Source organism: Oncorhynchus mykiss, chromosome 30, assembly GCF_013265735.2.
Source record: "Oncorhynchus mykiss isolate Arlee chromosome 30, USDA_OmykA_1.1, whole genome shotgun sequence".
Classification (NCBI taxonomy): Eukaryota; Metazoa; Chordata; class Actinopteri; order Salmoniformes; family Salmonidae; genus Oncorhynchus; species Oncorhynchus mykiss.
In genome coordinates this window covers 32090210-32112933 of record NC_050570.1, presented here as the reverse complement: position 1 = coordinate 32112933, position 22724 = coordinate 32090210, and the positions used below count along the sequence as shown (strand labels likewise).

The 22724-nt window shown below is 43.8% G+C and overlaps 1 protein-coding gene across 1 annotated transcript in view; it reads right to left on the bottom strand.

Annotated features, from left to right (window-relative positions):
* The window catches only part of LOC110521725 (guanine nucleotide-binding protein G(I)/G(S)/G(O) subunit gamma-12), a 75236-nt gene that overhangs the window by 6837 nt on the left and 45675 nt on the right, over positions 1-22724 (bottom strand). Inside the window, exons 3-4 of the mRNA XM_021599528.2 lie at positions 361-403; positions 138-249 (exon numbers count right to left, since the gene is read on the bottom strand). Coding sequence (XP_021455203.1) covers positions 138-218 — 81 coding nt within the window. The 5' untranslated portion in view covers positions 219-249; positions 361-403. The remainder of the gene's footprint in view (positions 1-137; positions 250-360; positions 404-22724) is intronic.

Below are 22724 nucleotides of genomic sequence, written 5' to 3'. Positions count from 1 at the left end.
GACGCAACCCACGCGACTACATGGGAGGACTTTGAGAGCTGGTGTCAGCCAGACTAAGTACTTGCAGGATGGAAAATGTAATGTCATATACGTATATCTTTGTATATATGGATATATGGTCTGTTTGAGAAGCGTACCTTAATTCTCTCAATGCTGGCTTCTATTCTCAGCTGCTGGACTGCCCTCCTGGCACGGGCAGTGTTACTGGAACTCTGCATCTTCGAAAGATATGTTGGTCTCCACACACCTCTGTTGAAAACACATACTGGATTCAGTCTTCACCTACTGTGTAACACCATGGAAAATAATTAATGAACTGACTGAATGAATGAATTAACATTGTATTGTTATTGGGTATACCGTCCACAATTTGGGAGCAGCGGCTGTGTGTGAGTGGCTTTATCTGGAAAAACAAAAGAAAAGCACAATAAGACATAATTGAATCACCAGTTGTACACTGATATAGGGCAGCAGTACAGCCAGTCCCTGTATAACTGTGTCATAAAAGATATCCCAGTTACATCAGCTGGCTCTTCTTACGTCTTTGCACAAGAGATGGTGTGTTAGAGAGTTACACAATATGGTTAAGTGTCAGGAACATAACATTGAAAAGCTGCCAAACACAATATACAAAAAAACAAGCCTAATTTACTAAACCCACAACCTGCAAACAAGCTAGCGGACGTAATCACATAAAGATTGGCCAAGATGGACACTGTTGCACAATCTCACACATCATGGGAAGTCTACATTGGTCCATAGCATTAAAGACATTGCCTGAGAGGACAGTCTGCTATGGTGGGTCTGTATGTAGTAAGAAAGAGATTGCTTGGGTTGTTGGCACTGTTCAAAACACCCAGTCTGCCAGGTTTTTCTCTCACCTTGGAACCTGTGGATTCAGATTGACTGAGTGGGAATCTTGGTTAGAGATATTAGGGCAAGATTTAGCCTACTAGCGGTATTCTACTATCTCAGCCTGGTCTCAGGCTAGACTAGACTAGACGTAACACAGACTAGACGTAACATAGTAAACATAACACCGGAAGACTCAAATTAAAGGGGAAAAGAGGGAAACCTAGTCAGTTGTACAACTTAAATGTGTCTTCTGCATTTAACCCAACCCCTCTGAATCGGAGAGGTGCGGGGGCTCCCTTAAATCGACATCCACGTCTTCGGCTGGGAACAGTTAGTATGATTATGTTACGTTTGGTATCATTAGATAAGACAGAAGGTTACCTAACCCTCTAGAGTCTCTCTAAACCCGGGGAGATTCACTACATGGAACAACATATCGTCCAAAAAATTATTAAAAAGGAAGTTTGTTCTAAAGTGTCTGTCCTATATCTGAGATATCTGAGATTTTTGTAACATATATCCCCTTATTTTAGGCACTAAACCATATACTGTATACTTCTGCTGGTACTTCAGATGAGTCTTTTGAGGCTTGTGGGCGCTCTAAGGGCAAAACGGAGAACATTGTGTTCGTGAGAGTCTCAGCCTTCAGTCGAGTGGTCATAATCGCGTGTACGGCAAACCTTTCGGACGCTACAGATGTTTCCGTGAGAAGATTGAATTTCGGGATGTCTCAAGGTCTGACAAACACCGCTCTATCTTTCACTGCAGATGCAGAAGGGCGATATCGACAGATGCAGTGGATTAATTAGATTTCCGCAGGGGCATGACCATTGTAGGCCAAGGGTTAAGGCAAAAAAATGTTTTTAACAATTATTTAACCTTTATTTAACCAGGTAGGCTAGTTGAGAACAAGTTCTCATTTGCAACTGCGACCTGGCCAAGATAAAGCATAGCAGTGTGAACAGACAATACAGAGTTACACATGGAGTAAACAATTAACAAGTCAATAATACAGTAGAAAAAAGGAGAGTCTATATACATTGTGTGCAAAAGGCATGAGGAGAATAATGAAAATTTTGCAGATTAACACTGAAGTGATAAATGATCAGATGGTCATGTACAGGTGTGCATATTGGTGTGCAAAAGAGCAGAAAATAAAATAAATAAAAACAGTATGGGGATGAGGTAGGTAAAAATGGGTGGGCTATTTACCGATAGACTATGTACAGCTGCAGCGATTGGTTAGCTGCTCAGATAGCAGATGTTTGAAGTTTGTGAGGGAGATAAAAGTCTCCAACTTCAGCGATTTTTGCAATTCGTTCCAGTCACAGGCAGCAGAGAACTGGAACGAAAGGCGGCCAAATGAGGTGTTGGCTTTAGGGATGATCAGTGAGATACACCTGCTGGAGCGCGTGTTACAGGTGGGTGTTGCCATCGTGACCAGTGAACGGAGCTTTACCTAGCATGGACTTGTAGATGACCTGGAGCCAGTGGGTCTGGCGACGAATATGTAGCGAGGGCCAGCCGTCTAGAGCATACAGGTCACAGTGGTGGGTGGTATAAGGTGCTTTATTGACAAAACGGATGGCACTGTGATAAACTGCATCCAGTTTGCTGAGTAGAGTGTTGGAAGCAATTTTGTAGATGACATCGCCGAAGTCGAGGATTGGTAGGATAGTCAGTTTTACTAGGGTAAGTTTGGCGGCGTGAGTGAAGGAGGCTTTATTGCGGAATAGAAAGCCGACTCTAGATTTGATTTTCGATTGGAGATGTTTGATATGAGTCTGGAAGGAGAGTTTACAGTCTAGCCAGACACCTAGGTACTTATAGATGTCCACATATTCAAGGTCGGAACCATCCAGGGTGGTGATGCTAGTCAGGCGTGCGGGTGCAGGCAGCGAACGGTTGAAAAGCATGCATTTGGTTTTACTAGCGTTTAAGAGCAGTTGGAGGCCACGGAAGGAGTGTTGTATGGCATTGAAGCTCGTTTGGAGTTTAGATAGCACAGTGTCCAAGGACGGGCCGGAAGTATATAGAATGGTGTCGTCTGCGTAGAGGTGGATCAGGGAATCGCCCGCAGCAAGAGCAACATCATTGATATATACAGAGAAAAGAGTCGGCCCGAGAATTGAACCCTGTGGCACCCCCATAGAGACTGCCAGAGGACCGGACAGCATGCCCTCCGATTTGACACACTGAACTCTGTCTGCAAAGTAGTTGGTGAACCAGGCAAGGCAGTCATCAGAAAAAAAAGTAGGGTGGTTGGTCGGGGTGGGTGGGTGGACGCACAGGATAACGCAAACATCTAACTTAGGGGAAGGGTTAGCTAACCTGCTAACACTTTAATCTAACTCCTAACCTTAACCCCTAGTCTAGCTAATGTTAGCCACCTAGCTAATGTTAGCCACCTAGCTAATGTTAGCCACCTAGCTAATGTTAGCCACCTAGCTAATGTTAGCTTTGGCCACTTAGCTAACATTAGCCAAAACAAATTGAAATTCGTAAAACATTTAATGCATTTAGCAAATTCGTAACATTGTACGATTGAAATTCGCTCTGAGTTCAGGTTGACTATCTGCACATGATGCAATATTGAAAAAGACATACAGTATCTCTTGGTCAACAGTACAGTACATGAATGAGTCAGGCAAGGTAGACTAGCTCAGCAGCTGTGTTTAAGTCAGGGAAAGGAATACACGCATTACATTATAACAACAATACCATTGCACACGCACACGCACACACACACAGTGCAGTTCATTTGAGAAGAAGCCTCAATTATAACCTTTGTATTGAGGTCATCAAACTGTGATTCCACTTCTATTACAATAGCTGAGAGGTTTACGGAGGAGGAGGATGCACGTAAGGAAGCAGAAACAATGAAGTCATTGGTAGCCAGCCACAGTACAGCTGAGTACAAAGTGGATGAAGAGACCTCCATCGGAAGCATACATCTCACTAACCACCCCACCAACCCACTCCTTTCCTTTCCTCCTTCCCTTCATCCCTTCACAGGAAGCTGTATCCCCAGCCAGACAGCCAGTTCAGTTTCCCTCTGAAGTATAAATTCTTAAATATGTTCCGGTTTTAAAAATAGAGCCCGGCGGAAGAAGAAAGAGCTGCAGAGGTGGTTACTCAAACAAACCGACAAGAACATAAAGCTTAAGACCACGGGGAGTGAGTACAGGAATAGCATCACAGGATCCTGACAAATAAACATTTGAAGACCATAGTCTCAACAATCTTTTCTTCACGTGAGAGGATCTTCACTGAATCATTGAAATAATCAAAGATAGTTCATCCTCTTCCACACTACAGCTTTCCTTAAAATGTATACAAGTCCCTTTCATCCTCATGTCTGCCTTAGTGCCTATTGTGTGCTTGGCTTGGGCAGACACTGGAGTGGTTTAATGCGCATATGTCTGTGTTCTTTGCACAAGAGCAGGTTTTAAAAACACACCGATGGAGTGAACAATGGAAGAATCCCATTATCCGAGGGCTGGGTCAGACAAGGGCTACTAACCCAGTGTTTAGTGTCTACGGCTCTGCACGAGACACAACGGGACCCTGGCAGCTCTGCATGAGACGTGTGACGCTAGCAGTTAGGGCTTGAAGAGTAAAGAGGAAGTACATCACTGACAACCTGAAATGGTCCCTTCACAGACAGTTTGGCGAAGAAGCCGCAACAGAGCCTCTTCAACCTCAGGAGGCTGAAGAAATGAATCTTGGCCCCTAAGACCCCCACAAACTTCTACAGATGCACCATTGAGAGCATCCTGTCGGGCTGGAATCACCGCCTGGTATGGCAATTGCACCGTCCACACCCACAAGGCTCTCCAGAGGGTGGTGCGGGCAGGCCAATTCATCACCAGGGGCACACTGCATGCCCTCAGTCACACGAGCCACGGCCTGTTCACCTTGCTACCATTGAAGGTGGAGACAGTACAGCTGCATCAAAGCTGGGACCGAGCTTCAATCTCCAGGCCATCAGACTGTTAGTCACCGCTAGCTGGCCTCGGCCCAGTACCCTTACCTGAACCTTAGTTACTGTTGTAGCCAGTTACAACCAGGTACTCTACTCTGCACCTTAGAGTGCTGCCCATTGAAGTCATTGAAGACTGGTCACTTTAATAATGTTTACATACTGTTTTACCCACTTCATATGTATATACTGTATTCTAGCCATGGCTCATCCTATATACACTGAACAAAACTATAAACTCAACATGTAAAGTGTTGGTCAATGTTTCATGAGCTGAAATAAAATATCTCAGAAACATGCCATACGCACAAAAAGCTTATTTCTCTCAAATGTTGAGCACAAATTTGTTTACATCCCTGTTAGTGAGCATTTCTCCTTTGTCAAGATAATTCATCCACCTGACAGGTGTGGCATATCAAGAAGCTAATTTAACAGCATGATCATTACACAGGTGCACCTTGTGATGGGGACAAAAAAGGCCACTCCAAAATGTGCAGTTTTGTCACACAACACAATGCCACAGATGTCTCAAGTTGAGGGAGCATGCAATTGGTATGATGACTGAAGGACTGTCCACCAGAGCTGTTGCCAGGGAATGTAATGTTTATTTTACTACTATTTTAACAGCCTCCAATGTCATTTTAGAGAATTTGGCATTGCGTCCAACCGGCCTCACAACCACAGACCACATGTATGGTGTCTTGTGGGTGAGTGGTTTGCTGATGTCAACTTTGTGAACAGTGTGCCCCATGGTGGCGGTGGGGTTATGGTATGGGCAGTCCTTAGCTACAGACAACGGACCCCTTTAGCATTTTGTTGGTGGCAATTTGAATGCACAGAAATAACGTGACAAGATCCTAAGGACCATTCTTTATCATCTGTGACCAACAAATGCACATCTGTATTCCCAGTCATGTGAAATCCATAGATTAGGGGTTAATTAATTAATTTCAATTGACTGATTTCTTCATATGAACGTTAATTCAGTAAAATCAATGAAATTGTTGTATGTTGCATTTATATTTTTGTTCAGTGTAACTACTGCTGTAAACATATGTTCTATTCATATACTGTCCATACTGTCTTTACACACCATTATATGTACACTACATTGCCAAAAGTATGTAGACACCTGCTCGTCAAATATCTCATTCCAAAATCATGAGCAATAATATGCAGTTGGTCCTGCCATTGCTGCTATAACAGCCTCCACACTTCTAAGAAGGCTTTCTACTAGATGTTGGAACATTGAATGGAAGCAACACAGCAGCCACAAGGGCATTAGTGAGGTCGGGCATTGATGTTGGGCGACTAGGCCTGGCTCCCAGGTGGCATTCCAATTTATCCCATAGGTGTTCGATGGGGTTGAGGTCAGGGCTCTCTGCATGCCAGTCAAGTTCTTTCTCACCGATCTCAACAAACCATTTCTATTTGGACCTCGCTTTGGGCATGGGGGCATTGTCATGCTGAAACAGGAAAGGGCCTTCCCCAAACTGTTGCCACAAAGTTGGAAGCACAGAATCGTCTAGAATGTCATTGTATGCTGTAGTGTTAAGATTTCTCTTCACTGGAACTAAGGCCCTTAGCCCGAACCATGAAAAACAACCCAAGACCATTATTCCTCAGCCACCAAACTTTACAGTTTACACTATGCATTCATGCAGGTAGTGTTCTCCTCGCATCCACCAAACCCAGATTTGTCCGTCAGACTGCCAGATTGTGAAGCATAATTCATCACTCCAGAGAACATGTTTCCACTGCTCCAGAGTCAAATGGCTGCTAGCTTTACACCACTCCAGTCGACGCTTGGCATTGCACATGTTGATCTTAGACTTGTGTGCGCCTGCTCGGCCATGGAAACCTATTTCACTAAGCTCCCGACAAAGAGTTCTTGTGCTGACGTTGCTTCCAGAGGGGGTTTGGAACGCGGTAGGAAGTGTTGCAACTGAGGACAGACGATTTCAGCACTCAGCGATCCCGTTCTGTGAGCTTGTGTGGCCTACCACTTCGCAGCTGAGCCGTTGTAGCTCTTAGACGTTTCCACTTCACAATAACACCACTTACAGTTGACAGGGGCAGCTCTAGCAGGGCAGAAATTTGACAAACTGCCTTGTTGGAAAGGTGGCATTCTATGACGGTGCCACTTTGAAAGTCACTGAGCTCTTCAGTAAGGCCATTTTACTGCCAATGTCTGTCTATGAAGATTGCATGGCTGTGTGCTCGATTTTATACACCTATCGGCAACAGGTATGGTGGAAATAGCTGAATCCACTCATTTGAAGGGGTGTCCACACTCTTTTGTATATATAGTGTATATACAGTGCCTTGCGAAAGTATTCGGCCCCCTTGAACTTTGCGACCTTTTGCCACATTTCAGGCTTCAAACATAAAGATATAAAACTGTATTTTTTTGTGAAGAATCAACAACAAGTGGGACACAATCATGAAGTGGAACGACATTTATTGGATATTTCAAACTTTATTAACAAATCAAAAACTGAAAAATTGGGCGTGCAAAATTATTCAGCCCCTTTACTTTCAGTGCAGCAAACTCTCTCCAGAAGTTCAGTGAGGATCTCTGAATGATCCAATGTTGACCTAAATGACTAATGATGATAAATACAATCCACCTGTGTGTAATCAAGTCTCCGTATAAATGCACCTGCACTGTGATAGTCTCAGAGGTCCGTTAAAAGCGCAGAGAGCATCATGAAGAACAAGGAACACACCAGGCAGGTCCGAGATACTGTTGTGAAGAAGTTTAAAGCCGGATTTGGATACAAAACGATTTCCCAAGCTTTAAACATCCCAAGGAGCACTGTGCAAGCGATAATATTGAAATGGAAGGAGTATCAGACCACTGCAAATCTACCAAGACCTGGCCGTCCCTCTAAACTTTCAGCTCATACAAGGAGAAGACTGATCAGAGATGCAGCCAAGATGCCCATGATCACTCTGGATGAACTGCAGAGATCTACAGCTGAGGTGGGAGACTCTGTCCATAGGACAACAATCAGTCGTATATTGCACAAATCTGGCCTTTATGGAAGAGTGGCAAGAAGAAAGCCATTTCTTAAAGATATCCATAAAAAGTGTTGTTTAAAGTTTGCCACAAGCCACCTGGGAGACACACCAAACATGTGGAAGAAGGTGCTCTGGTCAGATGAAACCAAAATTGAACTTTTTGGCAACAATGCAAAACGTTATGTTTGGCGTAAAAGCAACACAGCTGAACACACCATCCCCACTGTCAAACATGGTGGTGGCAGCATCATGGTTTGGGCCTGCTTTTCTTCAGCAGGGACAGGGAAGATGGTTAAAATTGATGGGAAGATGGATGGAGCCAAATACAGGACCATTCTGGAAGAAAACCTGATGGATTCTGCAAAAGACCTGAGACTGGGACGGAGATTTGTCTTCCAACAAGACAATGATCCAAAACATAAAGCAAAATCTACAATGGAATGGTTCAAAAATAAACATATCCAGGTGTTAGAATGGCCAAGTCAAAGTCCAGACCTGAATCCAATCGAGAATCTGTGGAAAGAACTGAAAACTGCTGTTCACAAATGCTCTCCATCCAACCTCACTGAGCTCGAGCTGTTTTGCAAGGAGGAATGGGAAAAAATGTCAGTCTCTCGATGTGCAAAACTGATAGAGACATACCCCCAGCGACTTACAGCTGTAATCGCAGCAAAAGGTGGTGCTACAAAGTATTAACTTAAGGGGGCTGAATAATTTTGCACGCCCAGTTTTTGATTTGTTAAAAAAGTTTGAAATATCCAATAAATGTTGTTCCACTTAATGATTGTATCCCACTTGTTGTTGATTCTTCACAAAAAAATACAGTTTTATATCTTTATGTTTGAAGCCTGAAATGTGGCAAAAGGTCGCAAAGTTCAAGGGGGCCGAATACTTTCGCAAGGCACTGTATATTTATTTTCAGGTCTCTGACAATGCTTATTCTAATATTACTTCATTTTTATTTTTCTGAATTATGTGAGTATTTTGTATTGCTAGGTGTTAGTGCATTGTTGGAGCTAGAGACACAAGCATTTTACTGCACCTGCGGTAGCATCTGCAAATCTGTGTATGCGACCAATAAATGTTGATTTGATTTGATTACTTTAGGGCAAAGGGCTGGGTGCTGCTGTGTACAACACTCACAACCAGATTTATGATTCATGATTTTATGAGGATCCCCATTAGCTGACGCCAATGGCCGACACATAATGAAAAAGACAGACAAAAATACTTTACAATTTACATACATTTAAAAAATGAAGATAGACATTACAGACATATAAAACAATTATAATAAAGAAATACAATTAAAAACACAAATTTACACACATTGAGAAAAAATAAACAATACAAATACTGAGCCTGCAGGACTTGTTTGGTTTACTGTGGTGTTAAAAATGCCAAGCATCTATTTATTACAGACACACCTCTCTCTCCCAATCTTTACAACAACGGATTCAACATTCCTTGTCCATGACAATCTACAGTCTAAGGTAACACCAAAACGTTTAATTTCCTCAACAGTCAGGGACCAGATTCAGAGGTCTAAAACTTATGGAATGATTTGTACCAAATACAATGCTCTTAGTTTTAGACACTATGTTCAGGACTGGATTATTACTAGCCACCCTTTCCAAAACTGACTGCAACTCTTTGTTTAAGGCTGCAGTGATTTCACTAGCTGTGATGCTGAAGTGTATAATGTCAAATCATCAGCATACATAGACACACAGGTTTTGTTTAAGGCTAGTGGTAGATCATTAGTAAAAATAGAGTAAGAGTAAGAGTAAAAGGACCATGACAGCTGCCTTGCGGAATACCACACTTTACATTAGAGAAGCTTCCATTAATTAATCTAATCTGTGTAATATTGGATGATATGGTAGAGGATGTAAAGCCATAACACATTTTCCCAATGATAGATTATGTTTAATAATAAAGGCTGCAGTAAATCTAGTCAACTCAATGAAACGTGTTCAGTTGTAGCTATTTAGAGAGGCTTTAAATCTAATCATACCTTGTATCTCCTTGAAGAAAGTACTGAACAGTACTAGTATGTACAGTATTAGTGTGCCCAAAATAGCCCCCAATACCCTATTTAGTGCACTACCTTTAACCAGAGGCCTATGGTCCCTGGTCAAATGTAGTGTACTAAATATGGAATAGGGTGACATTTGGGATGCAGATTTAGAGTCGTCCTGTGCTCGGATTTGCAGCTGGGTGTCTTTGTGCATCATGTTTTTGTACTGGATGGACTCGGACGCTCCACACCTGGTCAGACCACCTAAGGACATGGGCCACAAGGACACAGTAAAATGCCCACCTGGCACAACTGGCTGGCAGCAGAGGTGGCCACCACCACCAGACCACACATACAGTACACCTTTGAGCTGGCAGTGTAATTTCCCTGTGGCTTTGGCACAAGCTGAAAGCTGTTGTCCTTGGCCTTGCTATGCATCAATAGCAGTAAATAAGTAAAGGAAGGAAGTTTGGCACAAGCCGTGCTGATTGGCTTTCCTCTAGGAACAGCCTGTATGCGTCCCAAATTGCACCTTATTCCATATTTAGTGCACTACTCTGACTAGAGCCCTTTGACTCTATGGCACCCTATTCACTATATAGTACACTGCTTTTGACCAGGGCCCTTTTACCCTATATACATGTGGCACACTATTTTTGACTAGAGCCCTATGGCTCTGACGGACAGAGGAGGTACCTTCCAGGCCTCGGATGTATCTCCCGGCTCCGAAATAACTCCGTTCCCCTGTCGGCAGTGCTGGAGGGACTTAGTCAAGGGATTCACAGATTCTCACTGACAAATAAATAGCCAGTCAACAGGACCACCCCCCTTCTCTATTCTCCCGTCCAGGAAAAAGGCAGCCAAGACTCAGGGATTGGGAATGTCTGTCTGTAGGAATGCCATAGCTACCATCCCATCCTGCTCCCCAGCCACCTCTCTGGACCTGAGATTTGAGTCTTTAGTAATGCCAATTAAAACCATGTAAGTATATACCACAAAACACTGCACCATTGATACTAATGACCTTCATATTTATAGACTGCTCTGAGACCACAGAGGCACTGCTTTCATGTGGCTGTAGTGTACACAGGTGGGTTCTCGCCACACCAGAAGAAGCAGAGGTCGAACGAACGGCAAGCTCTGAACTGTGGTGTGAAACTATAATCAAATGGTTGAGATATTTAAGGCCTCGTTTGTGAAATTATGGTTATTACTATGATTACTTGTAGGTATTACCAATTACTATATTGCTAATACACTCTGAAATGTACACTGGATTTATTCAGTGATTGAGGGATGATTGTAAGAAGAGAGACTTGGCGGGGCTGTGAGAATGATTTATTATCTATTATAAACTGGGTGGTTCGAGCCCCGAATGCTGATTGGCTGACAGCCGTGGTATATTAGGCCGTATACCGCAGGTATCACAAAACAGTTATTTGTAATGCTCTAATTACATTGGTAACCAGTTTAGAATAGCAATATGGCAGCTCAGGGGTTTGTGATATATGGCCAATATACCACAGCTAAGGGCTGTATCCATAAGAACAGCCCTTAGCCGTGGTATATTGGCCATATACCACACCACCTCGGGCGAGAACAGGAGACAAAGAAGGTCCATTATTTGTCCTCTCCACTACTAAACTGCCTAACAACCAGATGGCCTGGCTTCAAGTCTGGGCCTAAATATGTGCCTGTTGCCGGATACTACAATGAGCTCTGAGGCCTCATGGGACATTACATTCCCACAGGGACAATGCAGATGTGTTATCAGTGGGAATAGACGCACCAGAGTCAGACACTGTATTACTGACTGCTCGTGACGTGTAAAATAGTGGAAGCAAAAATAGGGGCCGGGAGGTTTCTTACAAGTTTAACTGCGCTCACGTGTGCTAATCTCACACAGCCTGACGCTATCTGGGACTGGGAGACAGACTGTCCGAGACGAGAGCAGGCAGTTTGTCAGGCGTGCAGAGAAAGACAGGTTCCCAAACATAGTAGGACTATTGATAACTCCATGATGACCAATGTAACAAGAACGACAGTCAAGCAGGGTTTGAGCATTAATTGTAGGAATCAACATTGGCAAGTAATAATGTTTATGATGACAGATTTACAGTGCAGTTATTTGTGGTTCAAACTGACTTGGACGCCTAAGGTGTATAGTCAGCCAAGATGAAAGGCGATATGCAACAAAATTAATGCCTTTGGCGTCCCTTTGTTATATTAAGTAGAAATTGTGCACAAATATAGAATTTTAAAAGCCTCTTATATTATATAACGTGCCCTTTAACATTGACCACATGAAACATTCAGTAAATCAGCTAAAGTGCTCAAATTCAGCATTTTGCCATGTCCCTCTGTGCATCCTCTGTGACTTCTAGGAAGATTTTAACCCACGCAACCCTACATTTCTTCCCATTTTACCATAATTGTAAAGCCCTAATGATTTTGTTGCTTTGACCAAGTCCTTTCTGAAGATTATTGTTTATTTAATGTGATTAGAGACTAATTTTAAGGTAAAAAAAAGAGACTTAAAAAAAAAAATAAAACCTGTCCCTCATTTTAAGATCAACCCTGTTGAACTAAACCCTTTTTTCAAAATAAACATTTAATCTAATAGTCTAATCATAGTGTTGTAAAAGCAGGTGAGCTGGTTCTTGTCTTTTTGATTTGTGTAACGGTCGTCGTCGGTGGAAGAAGAAGAGGGACCAAGGTGCAGCGTGTATGTGTCCATATCTTTTAATAAAGAACTTGAACACTGAACAAAAACAATAAACCGACAACCGAAAACAGTTCTGGCTGGTGCAGACACACAACAGAAAACAGTAAACAATCACCCACGAAACACAATAGAAAACAGGCTACCTAGATATGGTTCTCAATCAGGGACAACGATAGACAGCTGCCTCTGATTGAGGACCATACCTGGACAAACACAGAAATAGCAAATCAAAGAAAAACTAACATAGACAACCCACCCAACTCACGCCCTGACCATACTAAAACAAAGACATAACAAAGGAACTAAGGTCAGAACGTGACAGCTTGTGTTTTGTGGTGGAAAACTGAGCAGGACGAGCATAACATGTCAACCCTTTTACCCATAGATAGACAGGCTAGAAATGTTTTCACAATTATATATATTTTTTTAAGCTCGCATTCAATTGTCCTTCCCTATTGCACAAAAACAAGCTTCCATTCCCCATCACAAGGGGAATTATGGCTGATTTAAGATTAAATCTTATGGTCAACCCTGTTACTTTATTTGGCACTTAATAGGCACTTAGTTATTAAAAAAAATCGAACCTCGAGATGGTAAAATGTTTTTTTAATTTAGTTAATTTAGAACATGTGGTCTTTTTGGCAGAATGTTAACATTTTGTGAAATAAATATATATATTTCAGAAGGTTACACTACTCAAAAGGCACCTAATTGGTGGAACGACCCACCTCTGTCCCAAATGGCATTCTATTCCCTATTTAGTGCACTACTTTTCAGGTCAAAAGTAATGCACTATATAGGGAATTATGGTGCCATTTGGAACATAGACTGGGTGTTTTATTTACAGTCTACTCAACAGGATAGAAGGCTTCTTTGCCACTGAGTCACTTGCTACAGGTTTCACTCTTGGCTCCAGAGAATAAGTCTCTGTTCTCTCACTGAGCTCTGCAGAGACAAGTAGCGAATTAGGTGTGCGGGTAGTGTCAAATTCAGGACAATAACGTCTCAGAGTCTTTTCTCACCCTTTCCTCTCTCTCTTTCCACCTGCCTTGCTTTGCCTTTCTGTATTGCAGCAGAGGTGAGCTGTGTGTGGCCATCCCACACAACACGGACAGAAAGTGATCAAAGCTTTGTGAGTAAGATGTCTTTGATGTAAGATTTCCTAAGATACAGCAGCAGTCCAACAATGGCTTCCAATGCATGTACACCCTGCAGCGAGATTGAAGGTGAGCAATGTCCATGGATTAAGGCTTGCTCTGAAGTGGATTTAATCTCCATATAGTACATCTGTGAGCCAGCCAATAGAGAGAGGGTGGCAAGCAAAAGGCAAGAGCCAGGTGCGGTTACACATTGACATACATGTGCATAATTTCCTTTCAGGAAGCACACTGTATATTTTATCCTGATTCAATGTATTTGTTTTCATTCGATCACGATCAGTGTCTGCTCAAAACTGCGGCCATTTGTAGCCTAGCTGTAAATACGAGATAAGCTCTGCGTATGCACTTCTTTCAGCAGGCAACAAGGTGGCATGTAAGAGAGAGGGGTAGAGAGTCTGTCTGGCACAGTGTGTATGACCAGATGCAACATCAATGAAACGCTCCACCGTTTGGTTCTATTAGTAGATGCACGCACGCGTGCATAAGCACGCACACACACACACACAGTGGAGGACAAAGGGGGAGGAGAGATGTCATGCAAACTAAACCTGTTGCATGCCTTCCATTTACTTTGAAGCAGCATAATGAAAAGGGCCTTGCACGCAACAGTCTCTCCAGCTCCATTAGAGGCTTTTCATCTCCGCTGAGACCAACCCAAATGCTTACTTTAGAACAATCAGGACAATGAAGCAAATAAGACAGGTTCTCTTCCTCTACTCTACGCAGCAATAGAACATCTCACAAGCTGGTAAGGGTGGTGGTGAGGGACATTCATTTTCACGTGTCAAGCCTTGTTGCTTACTTGCTTTAACGTCATTCTGCATACTTTCCTAGCCGCTACAATTCATAGACACACTCTAGCTGTCATCTTGTAGAATAATCCCCGCCCCCCCCCCCAAAAAAGACTGCACAAAGTGCGGTTGTTCCTTTTCTTGCAGAGAGAGAAAGAAACACCCTCAAGACATGGTTCAGAATTACAGATAAGATCATGAACCTTTAGTCACACTGTCTGCTCTGGCACATCTTAACACTAAGCCTGTTTTTATTCTTATGTCTTATTCACAGCCAAAAAAAGTCAAGCCAAATGACGGCAACTGCAGAGAAGTGTTTGACTGTCTCTCATCCTTTTGTCAACTTGCCCTAATCATGTGTTCTGGCGTTGGCTTTATGAAAGATGAAAGTGTGGGGTCTGAGCCAGGGCTGAGGAGGGGAGGGCTGAGGTGAGGTCAGAGCTCATCTTTGTGTGTGGCAGGTAATCGGAAGTCAGGTGGCTAGTAACAAAAACAAACGTTGTGTGTGTTCGTGTTCAGGTAGCTATGACAAATACAGCACATCTTGAACAGAGCCCCTGATTGGCTGAAGCTCTACTGATCTAACACCCAATGCCGAACCTCAATTTCCAGCTTTCTCACATTCCTTCTCAATCAACCTTCCAATATCCGAGTGATGAACAAAGATTTGGAAGTGAAAGAAATACCTAAACCATACCGGTCAGTCATCCTAAACCAACAAAAATCTGAGCTTTCGTGTCTGACACTTGCTGACACCTAAAGTGACACAGAACAAGCTCACATGATCTTAATAGCTCTTCTCAAGTGACAAGTTGTCATGTAACTTTCAAAATCGTGTAACTCTGTAACAACCACGCCATTACGAAGCAGCTGTGATGAGATCATGTCGCTATCACTTCTTCTAATACGAACAGTGAGTATCTCAATCCCAAAAAATGACTTAAACAGTGAGGTGATGCTAGCCTGGTCCCAGATCTGTTTGTTCGGTGATGTCATACAACGACCATAGGAGTTCTGTGACCAGGCTAAGATGCTGCTGCTTGTGGATGTTTCTTTAATTCCCTTTTTTAATTCTCTTCCCAGCGGTGATAAACACTGTTGGTCAGTAAGAGGAAATTCATGTGTGTTTGTGTCCATGCAAGCAGGGCAGTAAGTGTTGGTAACTGCTTACTCAAATCAAATCAAATCAAATTTTATTTGTCACATACACATGGTTAGCAGATGTTAATGCGAGTGTAGCGAAATGCTTGTGCTTCTAGTTCCGACAATGCAGTAATAACAAGTAATCTAACTAACAATTCCAAAACTACTGTCTTGTACACAGTGTAAGGGGATAAAGAATATGTACATAAGGATATATGAATGAGTGATGGTACAGAGCAGCATAGGCAAGGTACAGTAGATGGTATCGGGTACAGTATGTACAAATGAGATGAGTATGTAAACAAAGTGGCATAGTATAGTATAAAGTGGCTAGTGATACATGTATTACATAAGGATACCGTCGATGATATAGAGTACAGTATATACGTATGCATATGAGATGAATAATGTAGGGTAAGTAACATTTATATAAGGTAGCATTGTTTAAAGTGGCTAGTGATATATTTACATCATTTCCCATCAATTCCCATTATTAAAGTGGCTGGAGTTGAGTCAGTGTCAGTGTGTTGGCAGCAGCCACTCAGTGTTAGTGGTGGCTGTTTAACAGTCTGATGGCCTTGAGATAGAAGCTGTTTTTCAGTCTCTCGGTCCCAGCTTTGATGCACCTGTACTGACCTCGCCTTCTGGATGATAGCGGGGTGAACAGGCAGTGGCTCGGGTGGTTGATGTCCTTGATGATCTTTATGGCCTTCCTGTGACATCGGGTGGTGTAGGTGTCCTGGAGGGCAGGTAGTTTGCCCCCGGTGATGCGTTGTGCAGACCTCACTACCCTCTGGAGAGCCTTACGGTTGAGGGCGGTGCAGTTGCCATACCAGGCGGTGATACAGCCCGCCAGGATGCTCTCGATTGTGCATCTGTAGAAGTTTGTGAGTGCTTTTGGTGACAAGCCGAATTTCTTCAGCCTCCTGAGGTTGAAGAGGCGCTGCTGCGCCTTCTTCACGATGCTGTCTGTGTGAGTGGACCAATTCAGTTTGTCTGTGATGTGTATGCCGAGGAACTTAAAACTTGCTACCCTCTCCACTACTGTTCCATCGATGTGGATAGGGGGGTGTTCCCTCTGCTGTTTCCTGAAGTCCACAATCATCTCCTTAGTTTTGTTGACGTTGAGTGTGAGGTTGTTTTCCTGACACCACACTCCGAGGGCCCTCACCTCCTCCCTGTAGGCCGTCTCATCGTTGTTGGTAATCAAGCCTACCACTGTTGTGTCGTCCGCAAACTTGATGATTGAGTTGGAGGCGTGCGTGGCCACGCAGTCGTGGGTGAACAGGGAGTACAGGAGAGGGCTCAGAACGCAACCTTGTGGGGCCCCAGTGTTGAGGATCAGCAGGGAGGAGATGTTGTTGCCTACCCTCACCACCTGGGGGCGGCCCGTCAGGAAGTCCAGTACCCAGTTGCACAGGGCGGGGTCGAGACCCAGGGTCTCGAGCTTGATGACGAGCTTGGAGGGTACTATGGTGTTGAATGCCGAGCTGTAGTCGATGAACAGCATTCTCACATAGGTATTCCTCTTGTCCAGATGGGTTAGGGCAGTGTGCAGTGTGGTTGAGATTGCATCGTCTGTGGACCTATTTGGGCGGTAAGCAAATTGGAGTGGGTCTAGGGTGTCAGGTAGGGTGGAGGTGATATGGTCCTTGACTAGTCTCTCAAAGCACTTCATGATGACGGATGTGAGTGCTACGGGGCGGTAGTCATTTAGCTCAGTTACCTTAGCTTTCTTGGGAACAGGAACAATGGTGGCCCTCTTGAAGCATGTGGGAACAGCAGCCTGGTATAGGGATTGATTGAATATGTCCGTAAACACACCGGCCAGCTGGTCTGCGCATGCTCTGAGGGCGCGGCTGGGGATGCCATCTGGGCCTGCAGCCTTGCGAGGGTTAACACGTTTAAATGTCTTACTCACCTCGGCTGCAGTGAAGGAGAGACTGCATGTTTTCGTTGCAGGCCGTGTCAGTGGCACTGTATTGTCCTCAAAGCGGGCAAAAAAGTTATTTAGTCTGCCTGGGAGCAAGACATCCTGGTCCGTGACTGGGCTGGGTTTCTTCCTGTAGTCCGTGATTGACTGTAGACCCTGCCACATGCCTCTTGTGTCTGAGCCGTTGAATTGAGATTCTACTTTGTCTCTGTACTGGCGCTTAGCTTGTTTGATAGCCTTGCGGAGGGAATAGCTGCACTGTTTGTATTCGGTCATGTTACCAGACACCTTGCCCTGATTAAAAGCAGTGGTTCGCGCTTTCAGTTTCACACGAATGCTGCCATCAATCCACGGTTTCTGGTTAGGGAATGTTTTAATCGTTGCTATGGGAACGACATCTTCAACGCACGTTCTAATGAACTCGCACACCGAATCAGCGTATTCGTCAATGTTGTTATCTGACGCAATACGAAACATCTCCCAGTCCACGTGATGGAAGCAGTCTTGGAGTGTGGAGTCAGCTTGGTCGGACCAGCGTTGGACAGACCTCAGCGTGGGAGCCTCTTGTTTTAGTTTCTGTCTGTAGGCAGGGATCAACAAAATGGAGTCGTGGTCAGCTTTTCCGAAAGGGGGGCGGGGCAGGGCCTTATATGCATCGCGGAAGTTAGAGTAACAATGGTCCAAGGTCTTTCCTCCCCTGGTTGCGCAATCGATATGCTGATAAAATTTGGGGAGTCTTGTTTTCAGATTAGCCTTGTTAAAATCCCCAGCTACAATGAATGCAGCCTCCGGATAAATTGTTTCCAGTTTGCAGAGAGTTAAATAAAGTTCGTTCAGAGCCATCGATGTGTCTGCTTGGGGGGGGATATATACGGCTGTGATTATAATCGAAGAGAATTCTCTTGGTAGATAATGCGGTCTACATTTGATTGTGAGGAATTCTAAATCAGGTGAACAGAAGGATTTGAGTTCCTGTATGTTTCTTTCATCGCACCATGTCACGTTAGTCATAAGGCATACGCCCCCGCCCCTCCAGGTGAAGCTAGTTGTGAGAATGCCTAGAGTGTGTCTGACTGTGTGTTACTTTGCTAGACCAGACTAAGGCCACTGTTTCCTATTGAGTAAGTGAGTTGAAAGGGCTGAGGCCTCTCCATACTACTGGTCTGATACAACGGACTGTGAAAACCTGCCTTGGCTGGCTTGCTTTCTCGACCCTCTCAGAATAGGAGAGAAGATCTTGCATGACTGCTCAGCACACAAAGCTGTCTGGAAGTTAGAGTAGTTGGACCGTATATGCTAAAATCCCACAGAGGAGTAAGAAATTAGCTAAGCGGAACCCCTCTTCACACTCACATGCATGCGTGTGCCCGCACCTATAGTACCAGTCGTTAGATATTACTGCAGTTGGAGCTAGAATCACAAGCATTTCTCTACACCCGCAATAACATATGTTAAACACGTGTATGTGACAAATAAAAGTTGATTTGATTTGAGTCAAAAGTTTTTAAACACCTACTCATTGCAGGGTTTTTCTTTATTTTTTACTATTTTCTACATCTTAGAATAATAGTGAAGACATCTAAACATTGAAATAACACATGTGGAATCATGTAGTAACCAAAAAAGTATTAAACAAATAAAAATGTTATATTTGAGATTCTTCAAAATAGCCATGCTATGCCTCGATGACAGCTTTGCACACTCTAGGCACTCACAACTAGCTTCACCTGGAATGCTTTTTTTTTTATACATGTAAATAATACATATCTCAATTGTAAATAATAACATTATGACTTTTATATTATAATATTTTATATTAAAATATATGCAATGACAATGAATTAAGATTTTCATTTGATGAACAGGAATGACATTTACTCTTATGGGTGGCCTAAAATAATTATCTCAAAGCCACGCCCCTAATAGGCCACGCCTGCTGAAAATATCATGAATTACATTTAAAAAAAAGAGCCAGCTGCTGGGTCAACCCAACTGATGTTTAACAAAAAAATAACTGATGGTTAAATGAACCTGTTTGTGTAACCCAACATGTTTGGTTATCCACGCAACCCAACTGGCTGGGTCAAAATAACCCAGCGTGTTTAACTTCTGTCCAATATTTACCCAGCGCTGCGTTGCAAACAACCAAATTGGGTTGTTTTCAATCCAGCATTATTTTTTAGTGTGGGTCTCACTGACCGACGGGCAACGGCTCGCCTGTGTCTAGACAGAGCTGCAGTACTAACTCACTGGATAGGAATCCAGCTAACCCACAACCCCTCATTGTTATACTACTACCTTGTGCTGTTTCTCTCACGCTGGCTGCACCAGACAGTTAGTTAATTCACAGTCCTTATGCTACAAAAGGTCTCTCTCTTACTCTACAACACCTTAATGCAACACTCTAGCTGGCAATACCACATATTTCTTATTAGCTTGATTGGAGCATTTTGCTGAACAACACAATTCTGTCAGCACTATGAGAAAATAGAACTTTTCAGTTCTCGTGTAAAAAAAAGGAAGTATTGTTGAGTATCTGCAGCAAAGCAGACAACACATTCTCACCTGTTTGAATGCTCACTGAGAGTATACCAAACTGCATGTGGGCATACGAGTACTTATGAGATAACAATATTCAATAGTACCAGTCTCTTCTCTCGAGGCGGTTCCACTAACAGATACTGAGTGTCTCTTTTGTTCCTCCCATTCCACAACAAAAAACATTGGTGTACACCATGTGCAAAGTTCAACCCTTAGGTGTAGTCCCTTCAAGGTAACTTGCGGAGAGCATTTCCTCTATTTACCTCTAGACATTCCTCACTTCCAGAGCGGGAAATAAAGGACACGCTGTGTATATCACAATTTCCAGGGTACATGCACAAGGGGAATACAGGGTGCATTCAAGATTTCAGTCCTATTAACTATTCCAGGTACATCCCAAAGGGCAGCCTACTCCCTGTATAGTGCAGTACCTTTGACCACTATATAGGGAATAGGGTGCCATTTGGGACACAGATTAGGACTTCCTTCCAGTAGACCAACATAATGCTATTCACATGAACTGGCAATTATCAGCCAAATAGCCTAAGGCCTGTGTACCTTTAGACTATTTGACTAAGAATGAATGACAACATCAAATATAATTTTAATTTGTCACATACGCTGAATACAACTGAATACAACAGGTATAGTAGACCTTACAGTGAAATGCTTACTTGCAGCCCTTAACCAACAATGCAGTTAAGAAAATACAGAAAAAAAGTAAGAGATAAGAAAAACAAATCGTTAAAGAGCAGCAGTAAATAACAATACAGGGGTTACCGGTACAGAGTCCATGTAAGAGGGCACCGGTGTCGAGGTAATTGAGGTAACATGTACATGTAGGTAGATCTATTAAAGTGACTGTGCATAGATGATAACAGAGACTAGCAGCAGCGTAGAGGGTGGGGGGCGCAAATAGTCTGGGTAGCCATTTCATTAGATGTTCAGGAGACTTATGGCTTGGGGGTAGAAGCTGTTTAGAAGCCTCTTGGACCTAGACCTGGCTCTCCAGTACCGCTTGTCGTGCTGTAGCAGAGAGAACAGTCTATGACTAGGTTGGCTGGAGTCTTTGTCAATTTTTAGGGCCTTCCTCTGACACCGTCTGGTGTAGAGGTCCTGGATGGGATGGCAGTAAGCTTGGCCCCGGTGATGTACTGTACCCCCTGTAGTGCCTTGCGGTCGGAGACCGAGCAGTTGCCATACCAGGCAGTGATGCAACTCGTCAGGATGCTCTTGATGGTGCAGCTGTAAAACCTTTTGAGGATTATGCCAAATCTTTTCAGTCTCCTGAGGGGGAATATGTTTTGTCGTGCCCTCTTCACGACTGTCTTGATGTGCTTGGAGCTCTCAACCTGCTCCACTACAGCCCATCTATGAGAATGGGGGTGTGCTAGGTCCTCCTTTTTCTGTAGTCCACAATCATCTCCTTTGTCTTGATCACGTTGAGGGAGAGGTTGTTGTCCTGGCACCACACGGTCAGGTCTCTGACCTCCTCCCTATAGGCTGTCTCAGCGTTGTCCGTGATCAGGCCTACCACTGTTGTGTCATTGGAAAACTTAACGGTAGTAATCAGACGCGGAGGTAAGGTGTATGTCAGGTTGCCTGAGGAGGGAAAGCGGTTAAGTCTCGAAACCAAACAGAATACATAATTCCCGGGCGACCCTTTTTGTATTGTAATAATGACGATGAAAATGTAGAGATGAGACACGTCCTAAATGACACCCTCTTCCTCCAGGATGTACATGCCAGGTGGTGTCTGAGAAAGGCCTGAACATGTTTCAAAGACTTCAGCCACCTGAGACATGCACTGTCCTCCAGTCCGGCAGATGGTACTGGTGCATCAAGGCTCAGACCAACAGACACCTAAACAGCTTCTATCCCCTGGCCATAAGACTGTTAAATGGCTAACTCCTACTGCGCCCCCTGAGACCTACGCTGCTGCTAAAATGATGACAGGGGGCCTCCCGGGTGGTGCAGTGGTTAAGGGCGCTGTACTGCAGCGCCAGCTGTGCCATCAGAGTCCCTGGGTTTGCGCCCAGGCTCTGTCGTAACCGGCCGCGACCGGGAGGTCCGTGGGGCGACGCACAATTGGCCTAGCGTCGTCCGGGTTAGGGAGGGCTTGGTCGGTAGGGATGTCCTTGTCTCATCGCGCACCAGCGACTCCTGTGGCGGGCCGGGCGCAGTGCGTGCTAACCAAGGTTGCCAGGTGCACAGTGTAGCCTCCGACACATTGGTGCGGCTGGCTTCCGGGTTGGATGCGCGCTGTGTTAAGAAGCAGTGCGGCTGGTTGGGTTGTGTATCGGAGGACGCATGACTTTCAATCTTCGTCTCTCCCGAGCCCGTACGGGAGTTGTAGCGATGAGACAAGATAGTAGCAACTACAACAATTGGATACCACGAAATTGGGGAGAAAAAGGGGTAAAAATTCAACCCCCCCAAAAAATTAACAGCAGCGTAATGGTAATATAAATATATTTTATATATTATATATATATAAAATCAATCTATTTTATCCTGCTATATTACTCCTGTTTACATGTATACATTACC